This window comes from Drosophila tropicalis, unplaced genomic scaffold (assembly GCF_018151085.1).
Source record: "Drosophila tropicalis isolate 14030-0801.00 unplaced genomic scaffold, ASM1815108v1 contig_443, whole genome shotgun sequence".
In the NCBI taxonomy this organism is placed as follows: Eukaryota; Metazoa; Arthropoda; class Insecta; order Diptera; family Drosophilidae; genus Drosophila; species Drosophila tropicalis.
The window spans coordinates 6427570-6444768 of record NW_027172907.1 but is presented as its reverse complement, the minus strand read 5'-3'; the positions used below and the strand labels follow the sequence as shown (position 1 = coordinate 6444768).

At 38.1% G+C, this 17199-nt stretch overlaps 6 protein-coding genes across 9 annotated transcripts; 2 read left to right on the top strand and 4 right to left on the bottom strand.

Moving 5' to 3' along the window:
- Positions 1-498: 498 nt before the first annotated feature.
- Positions 499-5772, bottom strand: Prp4k (Pre-mRNA processing factor 4 kinase). Of its 3 annotated transcripts, XR_011031938.1 has the most exons (10): positions 5391-5772; positions 4766-5149; positions 3654-4674; positions 3343-3585; positions 3026-3258; positions 2754-2862; positions 2145-2681; positions 1810-2078; positions 1142-1284; positions 499-685 (listed from the first exon to the last, which is right to left on the bottom strand). XR_011031938.1 is itself a non-coding variant. In XM_068286145.1 (8 exons), exons 1-8 carry the CDS (start codon positions 5408-5410, stop codon positions 1875-1877), a joined length of 2751 nt encoding a protein of 916 aa, XP_068142246.1. In that variant the 5' UTR covers positions 5411-5772; the 3' UTR covers positions 1732-1874. The 3 variants fall into 3 exon arrangements, 1 of the variants encoding a protein (XP_068142246.1); XR_011031939.1 differs by lacking the exon at positions 499-685 and having other exon boundaries at positions 718-1284; XM_068286145.1 differs by lacking the exons at positions 499-685; positions 1142-1284 and having other exon boundaries at positions 1732-2078.
- A 613-nt stretch (positions 5773-6385) lies between these two features.
- On the bottom strand, positions 6386-7510 carry thoc7 (THO complex 7). The gene is made up of 3 exons (XM_068286039.1): positions 7430-7510; positions 7246-7369; positions 6386-7185 (listed from the first exon to the last, which is right to left on the bottom strand). The coding sequence occupies exons 1-3, from the start codon at positions 7437-7439 to the stop codon at positions 6486-6488; spliced, it is 834 nt and encodes a 277-aa protein (XP_068142140.1). The 5' UTR covers positions 7440-7510; the 3' UTR covers positions 6386-6485.
- A 250-nt stretch (positions 7511-7760) lies between these two features.
- On the top strand, positions 7761-8376 carry Trs20 (TRAPP subunit 20). Its single transcript, XM_068285890.1, has 2 exons — positions 7761-7940; positions 7999-8376. The coding sequence occupies exons 1-2, from the start codon at positions 7854-7856 to the stop codon at positions 8329-8331; spliced, it is 420 nt and encodes a 139-aa protein (XP_068141991.1). The 5' UTR covers positions 7761-7853; the 3' UTR covers positions 8332-8376.
- On the bottom strand, positions 8356-9548 carry SsRbeta (signal sequence receptor beta). 2 transcript variants are annotated; one of them, XM_068285889.1, is made up of 3 exons: positions 9432-9548; positions 8845-9222; positions 8356-8776 (listed from the first exon to the last, which is right to left on the bottom strand). In XM_068285889.1, the coding sequence occupies exons 2-3, from the start codon at positions 9217-9219 to the stop codon at positions 8579-8581; spliced, it is 573 nt and encodes a 190-aa protein (XP_068141990.1). In that variant the 5' UTR covers positions 9220-9222; positions 9432-9548; the 3' UTR covers positions 8356-8578. The 2 variants fall into 2 exon arrangements, with proteins under 2 accessions (XP_068141990.1, XP_068141989.1); XM_068285888.1 differs by having other exon boundaries at positions 9490-9508.
- Positions 9549-10517: 969 nt separating this feature from the next.
- On the top strand, positions 10518-13029 carry Pgm1 (phosphoglucose mutase 1). The gene is given in 5 exon segments (XM_068285760.1): positions 10518-10691; positions 10796-11042; positions 11439-11761; positions 11763-12658; positions 12727-13029. Coding segments are annotated over 5 exon segments (1683 nt in total). The 5' UTR covers positions 10518-10613; the 3' UTR covers positions 12866-13029.
- Strump (WASH complex subunit strump) lies at positions 12976-17080 on the bottom strand. Its single transcript, XM_068285759.1, has 6 exons — positions 16859-17080; positions 16698-16800; positions 15153-16631; positions 13690-15077; positions 13249-13620; positions 12976-13192 (listed from the first exon to the last, which is right to left on the bottom strand). The coding sequence occupies exons 1-6, from the start codon at positions 16978-16980 to the stop codon at positions 13039-13041; spliced, it is 3618 nt and encodes a 1205-aa protein (XP_068141860.1). The 5' UTR covers positions 16981-17080; the 3' UTR covers positions 12976-13038.
- Between the last annotated feature and the right edge of the window lie 119 nt (positions 17081-17199).

Genomic DNA, 17199 nt, shown 5'->3' with positions numbered 1-17199 from the left:
AAATAAAAAAGACGATCGTAAATCGGTGTTGGGTAAGCTAACGGAATTTTTTCAAATGCAGCGGACATTTAGCGGTCAAAGTCAAAAACCAATTATTTCAAAGAATATGCCGAAAATAGGTCAAATACCTATTTTAGACAGAATTCATCTTTTTATAAATATTGACTGACCATTTTTAGTAACTGTTTGATTTACCAAACAATCTAGCTACATACATATCTGAAATGTGTTTTTATTTGTTGAAAATGTTAATAGAATTATCTATATATTGCGTTTGTTTTCTAATAAATTCTTTAATATCTAGAAAGAAGAAGAAAAAACACTCAGCGAGTTACTCATGACTATATCAATTCGACTAATTGATGACAATCATATCATATATAAATCAAACTTGAAATCGTTTGAACAAAATGTTTATAAAGCTGATCGTAGAACTCTTAAAATCACAAATAAAGCAACATTAATTAATATATAGGATAATATGGCACCAAAGAGAACTACTTTAACTCAATACTTGTATTTATTTCATCAATTAAGAAGTATTTAAATGGAGAATTAAAACTAACTAACCTGTGTTTAAACCAATATATCCACTTTTATCTTACTTACCCACCAGAGTCCGACTCAGGATGTCAAACACCATTGTTGGGAATCGGGCATTGAGAGTCCTTTAACCGCAACAAGGCTGCAAGTTCAGAGAAAGAAAAATTGAAAGCATTAACAATTTTGTAACCATTTATTGATCACTTTGGCGATTCCTTCCTCTTATCTCTTTTGTCAGAAACTTATTCTCTTCGAATGAAAATTCTATTATGTGTTTGAAACCTAATTCTTACAAATTTTTAAAAGAATCAAAAAAACTATCTCTACATATTTAAGGTTGTTTTTAAAGCGAGAAAAAAAATAAATAAAAATAACAGAAACAACTTAAAACTTACGTTTAGTGAATGTTTTGTTAAAAATGAAAGAGATTGCTATTTATATCATTTATATACATATAAATATTTTAGATGAGAACTATAATTTGTTGTAAATTTGGGGTGAAGTGGGATACAGGGCAATCAGGACCTGGCTCTAATAACATATTAAACTATTCTTTTTTGTTTTTACCCCCTGCCAGGTTATACACATAAATTATTACCAGGTTTGAGCAAGGGCCCATATTTAATTCATTTGGGAGGGGGGTTGGTAGGAACAGCTCTCAATCGCCCTCTCTCTCACTCGCTGTCTCACTCTCTCTCTGTTTATAGTATAGTATATCTGAATACTAAAAATCGGGCAACACTGAAAAGGTAGCAAAATAATTAATTAAAATGTTTCACAAATTTTTGCACAAAATAGAGAGGTAAAGGATAAGTTCTCTCTCTGTGTGTGTGTGTGTCAGGAGATGTTTAGTGTGTGTGTGTAGTATCTGTGTGTGTGAGAGTGAGTTACATGCAGGAAATACTTAAGCATTTTAAATTAATTGAGTAAACATTTCTATTAACTTATTTTTTCCTTGTTTTTTTTTTTAATTTCTCAAACTGTTTTTTTTTTGTTTCACAAAACGCGCCACTGGAACACGAACTTATTATGTATATATACATTTATATAAATGTAAATGCGTACATATTTATATATATATACGTATATATACTTGCATATATATATATATATATATAAACATGCTTACATACATACAGATATATGTGTATTTAAATAAATATAGAAGGAAAGTGATTGATTGATTGATTTGTCGTGGTGGGGAGGGTGGGCGAAAGTGTTTAACGAATAGAATTTAACTACAGACTATGAAGAACTTTGCCTTACTAGCTAGGTACACGGAGGGACATCTCATCCCATCCCATCATCGATATTATTATCGTCTTAATTGTTTACATCTTCTCTTGTATAAATGGATGCATTAGGGCCTGATTCAAAGATATACGCTTTGTGGTATCCAGGGCAAACATATTCTCCAATAGATCCTTCAATTGTGTCACTTTACGATGTTGATCTTCAGGTAAATTCTGATCAGCAATTAATTCTTGTTGCAGGCTACGCGTAATCTTCACAACAGGCATTACCACAATTTTCTCCTGCAATAAAGAAAGAAACAAATCAAAATTAGTTTGAATATATTTTAGTTTTCGTTAGTTGCTTACCCTTTCTGTCAGCTTATCAATCTCATGATAAAGAAAATTGCAACTCTGATCGAAATGCTGTTCCCGGAATTGTCCCTTACGTATTATACGATTCGGTATCTTACCCTTCACATCCATGAAGAATTTAAGCATTTGATTATTACTCTTGCCACTGAATAATATCTTTCCCGTATATAGTTCATATATGGTACAACCCGCTGACCATGTATCAATGCCATAATCATATGGTATACCCAATATAATCTCTGGCGATCGATAAAAACGTGATACCAAATAGGGTGTTATCTCATTATCAGTTATTGCCGATGCTGAACCAAAATCGCATAATTTCAATATCAAATTATTCTCATTCACCAATATGTTATCGGGCTTAATATCGGCATGCAAGATGCCAGTTTTCTTTAACAATTTTAATGCCAGAAATAGTTGTTGTGTATAGCTGCGTACAGCCTTAATGTGTAGCCCAACATTTTTGCCATATTTTTTGAGTACTTCACGTAAATTCATGGCCAGCGGTTCAAATACCATACAAAGATGCTGCAAAAAAGCGAAAGAGATACGTTTGGTGAATGCTCCAATACATGGATCACATGATGTCTAATTTCTTACCTGTTTGTGGAAAAAGTGACGATATAAGCGTAGACAATGGAAACGATCATCAGCATCGGCTTCATTTAGTTTCTTGAGAATCTCCAATTCACGTAAACCTGTTTTGTGCCTGCAAAGTAAAAATAAAAAATAAAAAAAAAAAAAAAAAAACACCATATTACACCATTATCACAAATAAATTGAACTGGTTAAAAATTAATCTAAAGCTAATTTATAAATCTCTTTTCATCCCTTCCACAATACCCAGATGTATAATTTTATATTAAACTTACATGATCTCATTGTTGCGTATGATTTTAATGGCCACATTTGCCTGACCACGGGCCTGATCGCGACCGCGTACCACATTACTGAATACACCCTGACCCGTATAACCACTGACTAGATAACGATTATCCAAAACTTCACCAATTCGTACACGGTAATAGCCTTCGGCATCGTCCCAATTGTCTGTTAGAGCAGGATTCTCATTCTGATGCTTGCTATGGACAATAGTATTGGGTGACTGGAAATGAAAAGGTAAAGCATATTAGGTTAAAGGGTTAATGTTTCACTAAACTTTTGAGAAATTTACAAGCCTGCGACTCACATCAAAATTGGAATCAACATCTTGATCGGCAAACATATCCCATTCGTTGCGTTTCTCCTTGAATTTTTGTGGTTGATCGGGTTGTAGATGATCCGACTTCTCATCTTGATGATTGGATTCCTTCACGGGATCGTCCTCTTCCCCTTTCAATGGTGTGGGTGAACGTCGTGGAGTTGCCGAACTATCCGATTCATAGGAGTTGGATTTACGTGATACTCGGTCGGGTGAGGCAGTACCGAGTTTCTGGTGAGGATTGTCAAAGAAAAAGATTAAAGTAAATTTATTTATGTATTTTGTGGTTTGCGGCTCACCTTAAGTAACTCCTCCCGTTTCTTGCGACGCTGCTCAATGATGCGCTCTTCATCATCATCGTCTTCAATGTCAATGTCGAGATTGATCTCCTCGTCAGTGCTATCCTTGTCTTCCTGCATTTTTTGACCCTCGCTCAACGAGCCCTTATACCGATCACGATCGGAATTATTGGCTCTGTCATGGTTGCCGCCCCGCTGTGGTCCTCTCTCACCACCACCACCACGGCCTCGATCTCGCTGCTCCAATTGACGTTCTCGCTCACGTCGTCGATCGGATTCGAATTTGCTGCGACTATGGGAACGCTGGGCACGTTGAAAGCGATTATCACGGTCGCGGTCACGCTCCCTTTCTCGTTCACGCGGTCGTCCTGCCATTGCCGCTGTCCCCGACTGATTGGGCCGACGCTCTCGACTGTGCTCCCTTCGTTCCCGTTGCTTGTCACGATTGATCTCTTGTCGCAAATCCTCCATGTGGTGATTCCGTTGTCGCCGTGGCGATGTACGACTGCGAAGACGATCGCGCTCTCTTTCTCGATCTCGATCCCTTTGCCTCTCCCGTTCCCGTTCTCGTTCTCGTTCCCTGTCTCTAGAGGAGCGTCGCTCTTGCCGTCCTGGTTGGGGGGCTGATTTTCTCGCGGGTGCGGGCGACGGACGATGATGGCGCTGTCGCTTCTCCTCTGATGGGGGCGAAGGTGTGTGCTGACCACCGCTAGAATCATCCAATAATATAACATCGGATTCATTTGAGTTATGGACGCTAGATTGTTTATTATTAACATGTTTACTAGTTGCAGGCAGCAGCAACGGCAAAAGTAAAGGTGTTGGCAACTTTTGAGCTGCCGCCATGGCCACACCCGACCCTTTGGACGTCTTCGCCGGCTGTAGAGGCGGCGCCGGAGGATCTGGTGACATATAGGCACCCAAGCAAGCCTGCAGCAAAGCCTTCTGTCTCATCAAATCCTCCAGATTAAGCTCATCCTCAATGATATGACTGATGATAGGACTGGCCACATCCAATGAGCTGAGGAAACACAAAAAATAAAAAAAAATTGTCTAACTGAAGAAAAATTTAAAAGGCAGAAAAAAAAAAAAATTATCTGGATAGATCTTACGCTTCATTATCACTGCCTGAACTAGCCACCTCCAGAACTGCATTAGGTTGTATTTTATTCTGTATAGTTTTGGTTATCTCATCCACCAGGCTACCAGGATCTGTTGTCTTGGATGAATTGCCATTGCGGCTGGGCTTTTGCATGGATTCCATCAAATGCCTTTTGCCATTCTCATCGTTTCGGTGTTCCGTTTCCGAGTCACTATGCTGACGTTTCTTAGACTTTTTATGCTTTTTATGACTGTGGTGGGAGGATTTGTCTTTATCCTTGTCCCGACTCGATGATGATTTTTTATGTTTCTTGTGCTTCTTTGACTTTTTATGCTTGATCGATAATGAACGACGTTGTTGCTCTTCCGTTTCGCTTAGCTCGCTGGAATCGTAACTATATGAAATATAAACATACATACATCTATGAGATATACGATTTTCAAGAGGTTTTGAGCATATATATATATATATATATATATATATATGTATATATATATATATGTATATGTATATATATATATATATATATATATATATGCACACACGGACACACACACACGCAAACCTTAACCTCAAATGAAGCTCTCCTTCAATTTATTTGTTAAACGTTTACCACTTTTTTATTTTTTCCTTACCTTTTTTCATCACTCGTCATGGCTGGCCGTTTCAATTGAGATTTTTGGTTAGGCTTTGTTGACAATGTTTTAGTATTAGCAATTAGAGTTTATTGAAATTGGCAACTTTTCTGTCCAGTTTTTTTTTTTTCTCGTTTTGTTGGGTGGTAAGTTGCCGTGGTACCCTCTCTTTTTCTGGAGGATACTTTGAGCAACTTATTTGGTGTGTTTAGTGGGTCGCATAGGTGGGGGGGAAACGAGCATAGCGGGTTGTTTGCTTATTTCTTTTATATAGGTGTACTAATTATTAATTACGAGTTCGCCCATAAACAAAAACACAACTATGAAAAAAATTCGACATCTAAATCAGAATAAATTAAATACTGGCGAAAATACCATGGAAATTTACCAATTTATATGGCGAATGTGGAAAATACGGTCACTTTGTTCCCTAGCTGAACTAGTTAGCGATGATATCGTGGGTCACTAAATTACATGTTTATGCTTTACTACATTTTCTACTATACATTTGTTTTGTTTCTTGTTATTTAATAATAAACTTAACACCTTAAAACAGCTTAAAAGATTCTCAGGGTATGCGAGAATTCATTTGTTTTGTTTAAAATAAATTATAGAAATGCAATTTATGACCTTGTAGTTTTAAACGATAGTTGAAGTCAGTATGCTGTATGTTGCAAAAGTTTTTCAGCGACTCTCATTGTCTCGAATAAATGTTGAAAAAAATTGTTCATTAATTTAGTGTCAAATTCCATTAACAATTATGTATTTATTTATTTTTTATTTTTACCGAAATTATAAATAAAGACGACTTTTGTTTTAAGTATAAGAAATCAGTTTCCAAGATGAAATCTATATATGTACATACATACATATGTATGTATGTATGTATGTATTTTCAACTTGCAGTATATGCATAGGTGAGGATGAAGCCTACGTCTGTCACTATACAAAAAACACCCCCTACTACGCCCATGAACATATTCCAGGATCAAGAGTACTATAGAACAATTACATTTATTTCACTTAAAGTTAAGCATATTTAAAATTTGTCAAATTAAATGTTAGAATTTGAAATTTGACTTTTGTTTTGTACATTCAAATGACCGTCGCTACGTCCACATCATGCTCATCCTTGTCGATGCTGAGCTCCAGCACGGCATCCTCTTCGACGGACATGGCTTTAGAATCTTCGGTGGATACGGATGGCAATTCCATTTTATTTGCACTGCTATGACTATTATTAAGCTCATCACCTTCGTCTTCGCTTACAGCCATAATGCCATTATTATCATGTAAGTCGGCACCAGAACTTAAGTCGTTTTCACTTGTCGCCAGCGAGGACGTGGATGAAGATGAGGAGGAGTACGTGCTGTTATTGTCATCCTGGTCGAGTTCCTTTTCCAGTTCGTGTATGGTGAACATAAGGAGTGTGAAATCATTGCGTCGCTTTTCAAACTTACGCTCCATTTTCATCTTTTGATGTATTAAATTATCAATTTCCTTTTTAATGGTCTCAATCTGGTGTTCGGCATTACTTCGATCGGGCTGCTCATTAATAAGAGACGCCAGGAGATCATATTCCATTTTATTTTTGCGCAATTGCTTGGCCAGCGCTAACTCTGTTTTGCTGGCATCAATTTCTTTCTTGGCTATCTCGATGCTCTCTTGATGCATCTCCGTCAACTTGCTGTAGTTCTCCCGCTCTTCGTTGAGCATGTGGCGCAATTGCACGTTCTTCAGAGCGCAGAGATTGCACTGGGCATAGTGGGCCATCATGCGATCGTACATCATCTGACTGCAAATGATCATAAGATTAGTATAGGAGATGCTACCTGTACCAGATTCAATCACCCACTTAGTCTCTGGTGAGTCGTTCTTGGTGTTGGCCCACTTTAGGAAATGCTTCAGCAGGACATTTAAGCGACGATCATCGCCGGTTCCATCTCCATCGATAAGCAGCCGTTGCTTGATGATCTCCTCTAATAAAGAAAATTCATGTTTATTTGATTTAAATGTTTATAATGTTTATAAATTTTTACCGTCATTCATTTTTTTTTTTCGATTTTGTTGTTTGCCGCCGGCTGAGCAAGTCGAACAGTATGACCAATGGCAAAACACTAAAAGTCACAAGGAAATATTGTGATTCGTGACTGAATTGTGAATGTGAACTGACAGTTAAAATAATTTTAAAAATTTAGTACCTAAACCTTATTAATCCATATTTTGTTTTATTTTCGTGCGATTTATCTTAATTTCCATTATTATTTACCATTAGCTTTTTTTCGATGTCTTGATTCAGTTTTTTTTTTGGTATGTAGTTACTGCTACTCGTGTGAGTCACGCTCATCTCTAGTCAGCCTGTTTCACAGTTGTTATAGTTGTCTGGCCACACCGGCCGCAAGGAAAGCAACAAAAAGAAAAACAACATTTATGATCTAGTTTGTTTTCACAAATATCTGAAAAATGTCTACATATTATTTTGTTGTTGTGGGCCATAACGATAATCCCATTTATGAGAAAGAATTTAGCACCGTTAACAAAGAGCTAAGGGTGAGTTTAAGGCCGTTGCAATTCGTTGACTATTAGAATCCTCTCCTGCTTTTTGCAGAAGGAAGACCATCGACATTTGAGCCAGTTTATAGCCCATGCCGCTTTGGATTTAGTTGATGAACATAAATGGAAAACGGCCAATATGCAGCTTAAATCCATAGACCGTTTCAATCAATGGTTTGTCTCTGCCTTCATCACCGCCAGCCAGATACGATTCATCATTGTCCACGACAATAAAAACGATGAAGGCATTAAGAATTTCTTTAACGAAATGTATGAAACTTATATTAAGCATTCGATGAATGCCTTCTACAAGATAAACACGCCCATCAAGTCAGCTGTGTTTGAGAAGAAATCAGAAATATTTGGACGAAAATATTTGTTATCCTAAATTGATAAAAAACAAAAGATTAGATTAAATTTGATTTAGAATTTATTCAATTCGTTTCTTTTTCTTCTCAATCAAATCTAAAACGATTCAACGACGACGACAGATGTGTTTGTGTGTGTGTGTTCAAATGGACAAAAAAAAAGGAATAATGTGGAATCAATTTAAAGATGTTTTTGTTGCTGTAATCTCAGTCGAGTGTTTGGCGACCTTCTTAGACATCATAAACCCATTAGATGGGACTGCTCTTCTAATGCTTCTTGTTCTTGCCGGAACGTTCGTATTTGCTCTTAGATTGGTGCCACAGAGCCAATGGAATGGCCAATGAGGGCAGAGTCATGATGGCAAATGCCACCCAATCAAAGAAGTGGGATGAGAAACGCTTGTTATACTCGTTCAAGTTGACAATGCCGCCCTCACCAGGCTCCGAACTGATGGCCAATTGAACCTACAATCAATCGAGACAGAGAAAGTTAAAAAACTGGGGAAACGTCATTCACACGATGGAATTCTTACGGTTTCAGCCTCCTCGACGGGTTTGTAGGATACTTCAGCAGCTGTGAAATTGAAATAACCAAAAGCCTTTGGACGCACTACCACAACATGAGTGAAATTCGTTTGTGGAGCAATACGATCCACTGTGGCAGTGGGTTGGCCACCGACCACTTCGAAAGCATCGGGATGGAAACCATTGTCGACCAGTTGTACATTCGTGGCAGCCCCGTTGCCCACATTGAAGATGGTGTAGCGGACTAGTAGGTCACTTTTCTCAACCAAATATTTGTTTAGGATTTGCTTCGAAACCAGGAGACGGGCGCGTGTCTCATCTTCGCTCAGGCACACTTGGCAAAAGGCCAAAAGGGCACACAATGTGAGGATTTGTTTAAACATGGCCTAAGCAGAGTCAATGAATACAAAAAGATGAGAAAATGTTAAGGTTAATATGATTTCACTTTTTCATCTGTTTTTGTTGACGTGGAAGGGCCCGGTGGCAATGCTTTTTGATTGAGAGGCCCAATAAATTGTTATTTTCAATGAAATGTTATGTACATTCGCCTTTCACAATGAATTTATTACTTTAGCTTTGTTTTGATATAACTTACTTGAATTTTGGTTATTTAGTTAAAGAGTATTTCTATAAAACTAATGATTGACTCTTACTGCAAAGTTGGTAAATGCGCTCGCCACGGCTCGGAATCGGCTCATGTCGTTTTCGTTCGTTTCCACGTCACGACCGTTGTCGATATATCGAGTACTTTCACCAGTTATCGATAACATATCGATGCGATTATCGAAATATCGACAACAAAAGCTCGAAGTATCGAATATCGAAAATATTTTTTATTTGGCGGTTAAAACGATTTTCAAATTTTGTGTACAAACAATCAATTGAACTATTTTTTAATTCAACTATAGTAATTCAGTTATTCAAATATAATTAAATAAATATCTTTGTCTTATACAAAACTATAAGTATTTTTAGTCTTATCACTGAAAAAGGTCAGAAAATATTCAACTGCCAATTCAAGGCTGTATAAGTTGGATTTTTTTTTTTAAATTAGTCAATTTTTGTTTATTCATGTGTTTCTGCATTTTTGCGTTTAAACATTAACTTTATTCTTTCTGGTATATAGTTCTTTAGTATTTATAATATAGAATTGGCCAATTTCATTTTAAAAATTTTAGCCATTTGCTGGTTATCGATAAATAGCAGCACTGCAAACAAGATGTAAACAAATTTTGAAACTTATGTTATTTATTTGTTTAAACAAATTTCGCTTATTAAGTGAACACAGCATTAGACACAAATTTTTGTCGAACAGTTGTTTAAATACCATTCTTAGCTTAGTTTTAGGCTTTCTATACGCCGGCTTCGAACAACAACAAACTCAATGCCCTTGAATGCCCTTGCACCCTACACATAAACGAGCCTATAGATTAATTAACATATGTCTTGAACTTGAATTGCTTTAAATGGCAGATAAACCTGAGTAAAGCTGGTAGCTTTCCTTTAGATTGATTAAGTAAAAAGCCAAAAATATTTTGTTAACACACCCATTAAAAATAATTGCGAAAGTTTTCGCCCACACTTAAATTTGATAGCGCTTATCTTTACCCATGTAGCCGAATGCAAAGAAAATACTACCGGCAGCGCTGCTTGTATCGCTGTTATCAGTGAGTGAGAGACAATTCGCTTAGTTGTAGCTTGTCAGCTTGATTTTCAGTTGGAATTTTACCAGCAGCAGGAAAACTCCAGTGCATTATCCTTCTCCATCTCGTGCATTATGTCGCTTAAAGTGGAAACTGTGCAAACTAAACCCTACGAGGGTCAAAAGCCTGGCACTAGCGGATTACGCAAAAAGGTAGATTTAGATTTACCATCAAAATAATATTTCACAACAAGGAAAATTAACCACATATGTATATACATTCATATGTGTATGTATGTATATATTCCATTTCATAGGTAAAGGTTTTCACTCAGCCCAATTATACGGAAAATTTTGTTCAATGCATTTTGGATGCCAATGGAGCTGCCCTGGCCGGTTCCACTTTGGTTGTGGGTGGTGATGGTCGTTACTACTGCAAGGAGGCTGCCGAATTGATTGTACGCATCTCGGCGGCCAATGGTGTAGCCAAATTGTTGGTAGGACAAAATGGTATACTCTCCACTCCAGCCGTTTCCAGTTTGATTCGTCATAACAAGGCATTGGGTATGCAAAAATTAAGATTTCATTCCATACTTTAAGGTTGCTAGTACATATATAGAAAATGATTTAATCCCTATGTAGATTCTAGCCTTAAAAAGTAATATTAGAAGTATTATCAAGAGGAAAAGTAATTTGTGCCATTGAGGATATATTGAATCCTCTACATATACATATATAATTAGTCTAGCTTCTCGTTTAAGATTGTTGTCTTCCTTTATAGGCGGTTTCACTGTACGTTTTGTTTCTCAATCTTGATGAGCTTAATTGATAAGAATCTTCATTTAATTATGTTATATGGCGACATTCGTCTAGAGGTGACCCAGGTTGACGAATCTCTCGATTAATTCTTTCTCCCTTTCAAACTTTCTTTCTCTCTCTCTCGACCTCTCTGGTCAATAGGTGGCATTGTGTTGACTGCTTCTCATAATCCTGGCGGTCCTGAGAATGATTTTGGCATTAAATTCAATTGTGAAAATGGTGGCCCAGCTCCCGATGCCTTTACCAATAATATTTATAAACTATCAACGGAGATTAAGGATTACAAATTGGTGCCCCAACTACAGATTGATATCTCGAAAGTGGGTGAGACTAGCTATGATATTGGTGGCAAGAAATTCGTTGTCGAAGTGATCGATGCGGTGGCCAATTATGTCCGTCATATGGAGGAGATATTTGATTTTGCCAAACTGAAGGATTTCGTGAGTGGCAAGAGCACGGGAAAACCCCCTAAAGATGCGCATCGATTCAATGAACGGGGTCACTGGATCGTATGTGAGAGAGATATTTTTGAATCGTTTGGGTGCAAGTGAAGCATCAGTGGTTCATACCACACCATTGCCCGATTTTGGTGGTCTTCATCCAGATCCGAATTTGACCTACGCCAAGGATTTGGTTGAGACAGTGGCCAAGGGTGATTATGATATTGGCGCCGCATTTGATGGTGATGGTGATCGTAACATGATTATTGGCAGCAAAGCCTTCTTTGTTACGCCCAGCGATTCATTGGCTGTGATTGCCCATTATCTGGAGGCCATACCATATTTCCAAAAGAATGGTGTCCAAGGGTTCGCTAGAAGTATGCCCACTGCCTCGGCTGTCGATTTGGTTGGCAAGAAATTGGGCAAAGAGGTCTTTGAAGTGCCCACTGGTTGGAAATATTTTGGTAATCTAATGGATGCCGGTCGTCTGTGTTTGTGCGGAGAGGAAAGCTTCGGCACTGGCTCGAACCACATACGCGAAAAGGATGGCATTTGGGCTGTCCTCGCTTGGATATCCGTTATGCAGCACACGGGCAAGGGCATTGAGGATATATTGAAGCAACATTGGTCGGTCTATGGACGTAATTATTTCACTCGCTATGACTACGAGGAATGCGAATTGGATCCGTGCAATGAGATGATGTCCACCACAGAGACGACCATTACCTCACCAGAATTTGTTGGCAAAAGTTTCAGCAGTGGCGGCAAAACCTACAAAGTTCGTGAAGCCGATAACTTTAGCTATACCGATCCTGTGGATAAGTCCGTGGCCACCAAGCAGGGTCTGCGTATCGTTTTCGAAGACGGCAGTCGCATTGTGATGCGTCTGAGCGGCACTGGCAGCTCTGGAGCCACAGTGCGGTAAGTTAGCCATCAAAATCACAATGTAGTCAAAAAAGTTGTTACAAAAATTTCTCTTCGCCTTGCAGCCTCTACATTGATTCCTATGAAAAGGAGAATGTCCTTGGTCAGGCCAGTGTTATGCTGAAGCCATTGATTGACATTGCTTTGGAAATCTCACAGCTGCCCAAGTTCACTGGACGACAAGCACCCACTGTTATTACATAAATAAAGGCACACCAAAAAAAAAAAAAAAAAAGCGAAAACAACAAAAATCAACTCGAGATTCGCCACTTACACTTAACCCCTGTCATTGTTAAAAACTTCTTCCTCAAACATTTTCCTCTTATTTGTTATGTTTCGAATTTATTAAAGTATTTTGATTGTCATGATTGTCCATGTCATTTAATGGGCGTGGCCAAATACTCAAATTCACTGAGTATCATATTAGGAATATGTTGCTCCAGCACGCTAAGCGGCAGTCGAGCCACCCGTACAAATGATTGCAAAAAATGTAGCATAGTGACCACATCAGAAGACAGGATTTTAGAATCACTGGAAGGGAAAATAGAGATGAAAATAAAGTGATTAGTTATTAGATTACAACTTACATTAATTGGGCCTCGGCCAGGGTGACAACATATTGACTCAAATAGCTTATATACAGCATTTTAACATTTTTATGGAATTGTTGCAATACTGTCAATAGGCCCATTATCAATGGACAACAATCTATCACATCTTTGGCTGTGCGCGGTAAAAGGCAATCGGTATTCACAGAATGTTGCAGACGACCCACATGGGCGATGGTGAAGAGTGTTAGAAATAACGAAACGTTGTGCGTATTCTTGGTGAAGCAGAAAACCTGTTCCAATGGCTCATAGTTGCCTGTATAAAGTAGAATATCACTTAATTCGGTTAAGAGTCCAACTCCCTGCTCACAGCATAGTTTCCGATCAAGCGAAAGATCCAAAAGGAAGGCTCTGCAAATAGAAGAAACAATTCAATTATTGAAAACTCTAAACTACATACATATATGTATTTACACTCACTTATTCAATGTATCGGTGGTATTTTCCAATAATTTGGCATCACATTTACTGCTAAAACTCAATTCGCCAGCTATTTGCTGACGCAATAATTGCTTTTGGCCCAACGCAAGGATCCAATCCAATATGGTTGGCCACACTTTGAGCCAACGTTGGCAATAGGATTGATAGTATTTTGATGGCTGCTTGCCGGCTATGTCACCAGGAAATTCACGGGATTCGAGCTCTTTGGTTAAATTTGCTAATGCCTCACACCACATACGATCTTGGGTTAGATTCTTTTGCAATTTATCTAGATTTATTTTCAATTCATTGGCCAACATATGACTATATAGACGCTCTAGTCCCACCAGACCCGCTGGAGCCAATGCCTCCCGTAGTAGGGCAAAGAATGGTGAGGCGGCCAATATCTCATGATGTGGCGTACGTTTCTCATACCAGCGCATCTTGAGATCAAGATATATTGTGGAACGGGGCTCAGTGCACCGCAATATCTCATGGGCCAAGCGGCCAATAAAATTTTGCGAATGTGAGACATCACCTTGAAGTGGTGGAAAATTTGGAATGCGTATTGTTGGCGATTGATAGGCAGATTGCCATTCTTGGATTTTGATTTTAAGAAATGAATTGCATTCCTTTTCCACATTATAGTTAATAATACGCTGTGACTCTTCTAGCAATATCCGAAGACCTTGAACCCTTAAATAATCTTCAATATACTCAAAGGAACGTCGATAACCCTCAATCGTTTTGGCCAATTGTTGAAGTTTCGTCTGTAGTACTTGAACCGGAGATTTACCCTTCTCTGGGGTGAATATCAAACCCAAATTATAGGCATTTGCCAAATGATTAACCAGCTCCTTACGTATGCCATCTTCTAGCAATTGCTTGGGATCTAATTCGATAACACCCACCAGAGTCCGTTTCATCATCAGTATGCCCTTGGTAAATACAGCAATGGAATTGGTCAATTGGGCTACCTTAAAACGCTCTTCAAATTGGGCATATTCGCGTAGTTTCTCCTTCTCCAGGCGTGTGGGAAACTCCTTAATCACATTCGTTAACAATTGTATAATCCGGGCTAGAATATTAAACATAGTTTCGGGTACAATCTGTAGGACTCTACGCAAAAAGTTGGCCAACTCGGTGCTATAGTAATTTGAAACCGAAACAAGATCCTCACTCTTGGCCTGATTGATACGCATTAAGGGCACCTCCAGAGTGCTGGCCAGTTTAAGAAATATGGCACGAATGCCAATAACTGCACGTGGCTGACGTTTAATATGCTCCTGCATGTGGGCAGTGTAATCCCGCTGTAATAATTGCCAGGCATAACTGAAATCACATATCATTTGGATTTGTATCTCCAGATCCTCCTTCAGATTGATGAGCTGCAAAGGACAACAAATTATTATTTAAAGAGATATATATTTAAATCTATTAAATATATTATACACACTATTCACCTGAGCCATTCTATTGAGCAAATCCCGTATCTCTTGTAATTGCTGTTTTACCAACATATTGGCATGTAGATTATGATATTCCTGTACCTCATCCAATGCCTGCATTACTTGTATGATCAATCTACCCGATTTTTGCGGCTTTTGCAAATCCAATTTGTTTAGTTGCTTAGCCATTTGACCAAACCATTGCTGTAGGTGGCTATTCGCCTCGATTTTCGTCAACGGACGTGAGCCGGCAAATGCTTCACTCAATTCGCCAAGTCTTTCGATTATCTCACAGCGACTTTTCAAGAACCGCTCAGATTTAGAGGAATGTATATCATTTAACAATTCTTTAACAACCAATTCCATTTGACTGCAATTTAATAAAAGTTGATAGATTTGCTGTTTCTCCACATTTAGTTCGTTGGTTAGTAACTTTTGCACTTGATTTGCTGCCGCCTGATGATGACCAGCCAATGGATTAATAATGAATACGGCTTTTGTCGTATGTAGGGAATACCAGCGTAATAATACATTTGCCTGACGCATTAGTATAATGATTTTATTGGCATGTTCCAAAACAAAATCATCATTCAGTATTCCCTCATGAAGAATATCTTGAGATTTTCGCAATGTCTTTAACATCTGTTCCTTATTGGCTTGACATATGGATTTGATGCCCATTGTAGGATTAACAACTTGATTTATAGCCAAATTGGCAGCTTTAAAATCAGACCAGGCATCTAAGAGATTTACGGTAATGCCCATATATATAGATATGATCCAATTATCAGGAAAGAATTTATCAATAATTTCACGCATTTGTGATGTTTGTGTATGCAACATTTGGGGGCAAAAATATAGACAAACATATAGCATAGCTGCTTGAGTGGAAAAGGCTGTAGAACGATGCAATGGATGTGGATAAATGGCCAACTGATTGTAGATGTCATCGCAACGTAAACGGGCAATAACCAAATCAATGAATGTTCCATCAAATTGAAAACGTGAAAAATATGCTTCAGGATACTTCGATACACTCGTTGACTGATGATGATGATTTGCAGATAATTCTGTTGATCGCTGTTGATAACCAGTGGATCTCAACAGCAGGCATACATCGTGTATATTGCTTTCGCCACCAAGTCCTCCCATTCCAACAACAACACCGCAACCAGGAGCTAAGGCATTACCATTCGGTGTGGCATAACGATAATAGGCAATCATTAAACGTTCTCTCACATCACCTGATATATGAAAATCAAGTATTAACAGAATAACACCATATAAATAAAGCGATTCGCAAAGCAATTGTTTGCCCTCCTCATCTTGTAGCAATGTTTCCAGATTCTGTTGTATGTAATAGCCCGTGTTTAGCTCATCAATAAATTGTTGCAAGTCGGTGGCATAATGATGGATACTTTGAAAGGCCAAATAGAAGCGTTGTATTAATGGCAAATGGGATGAACGCACTTCATCATCCAGCTCACTGAGTTCCTGCAGTATATCAAGAACACGAAGTTATCCTATTTACTTTCAATATGCGCAATGAATGCATCTTACCCGGCTCTCCTCAATCTTTTTCTCAATGGCCTCGGCGTCTTTAAAGTAGCTAAAGTCCAAGATAACTTCGCCATATTTCTGCTTATCAGCTTTTGATTCCAAGCTGTTGATAAATATGCATTATCTATTTGTCTATATGGTATATAACTTCAATAACTAACCGATAAATTGATGGAACATAATCCTTAAGGCGGAGAACTTCGGCGATTATGGAGTTGCCAACGGATACGATATTGAGCAGGTTTTGTCCACACGCATTGTTCTCCGCCAGAAATTCTGTCATAATTAGAGGCAGAGATAGATAGCGAATTGCTTCTTTTCACTGTTACTTTAATTAAAATTTTTTTGTTTCATTGGCTCGCAAATGATGTCTTTTAAGTGTTGTGCAGTGAAGTCAACTAATCAAAACGATGGTGTTGCAAAATTTTGTATTATCGAGATTTTAGTTCGATTAATCGATAGGTTTTGCTCCGGAATGTCGATTTTCGATAGGTTTTGCTCC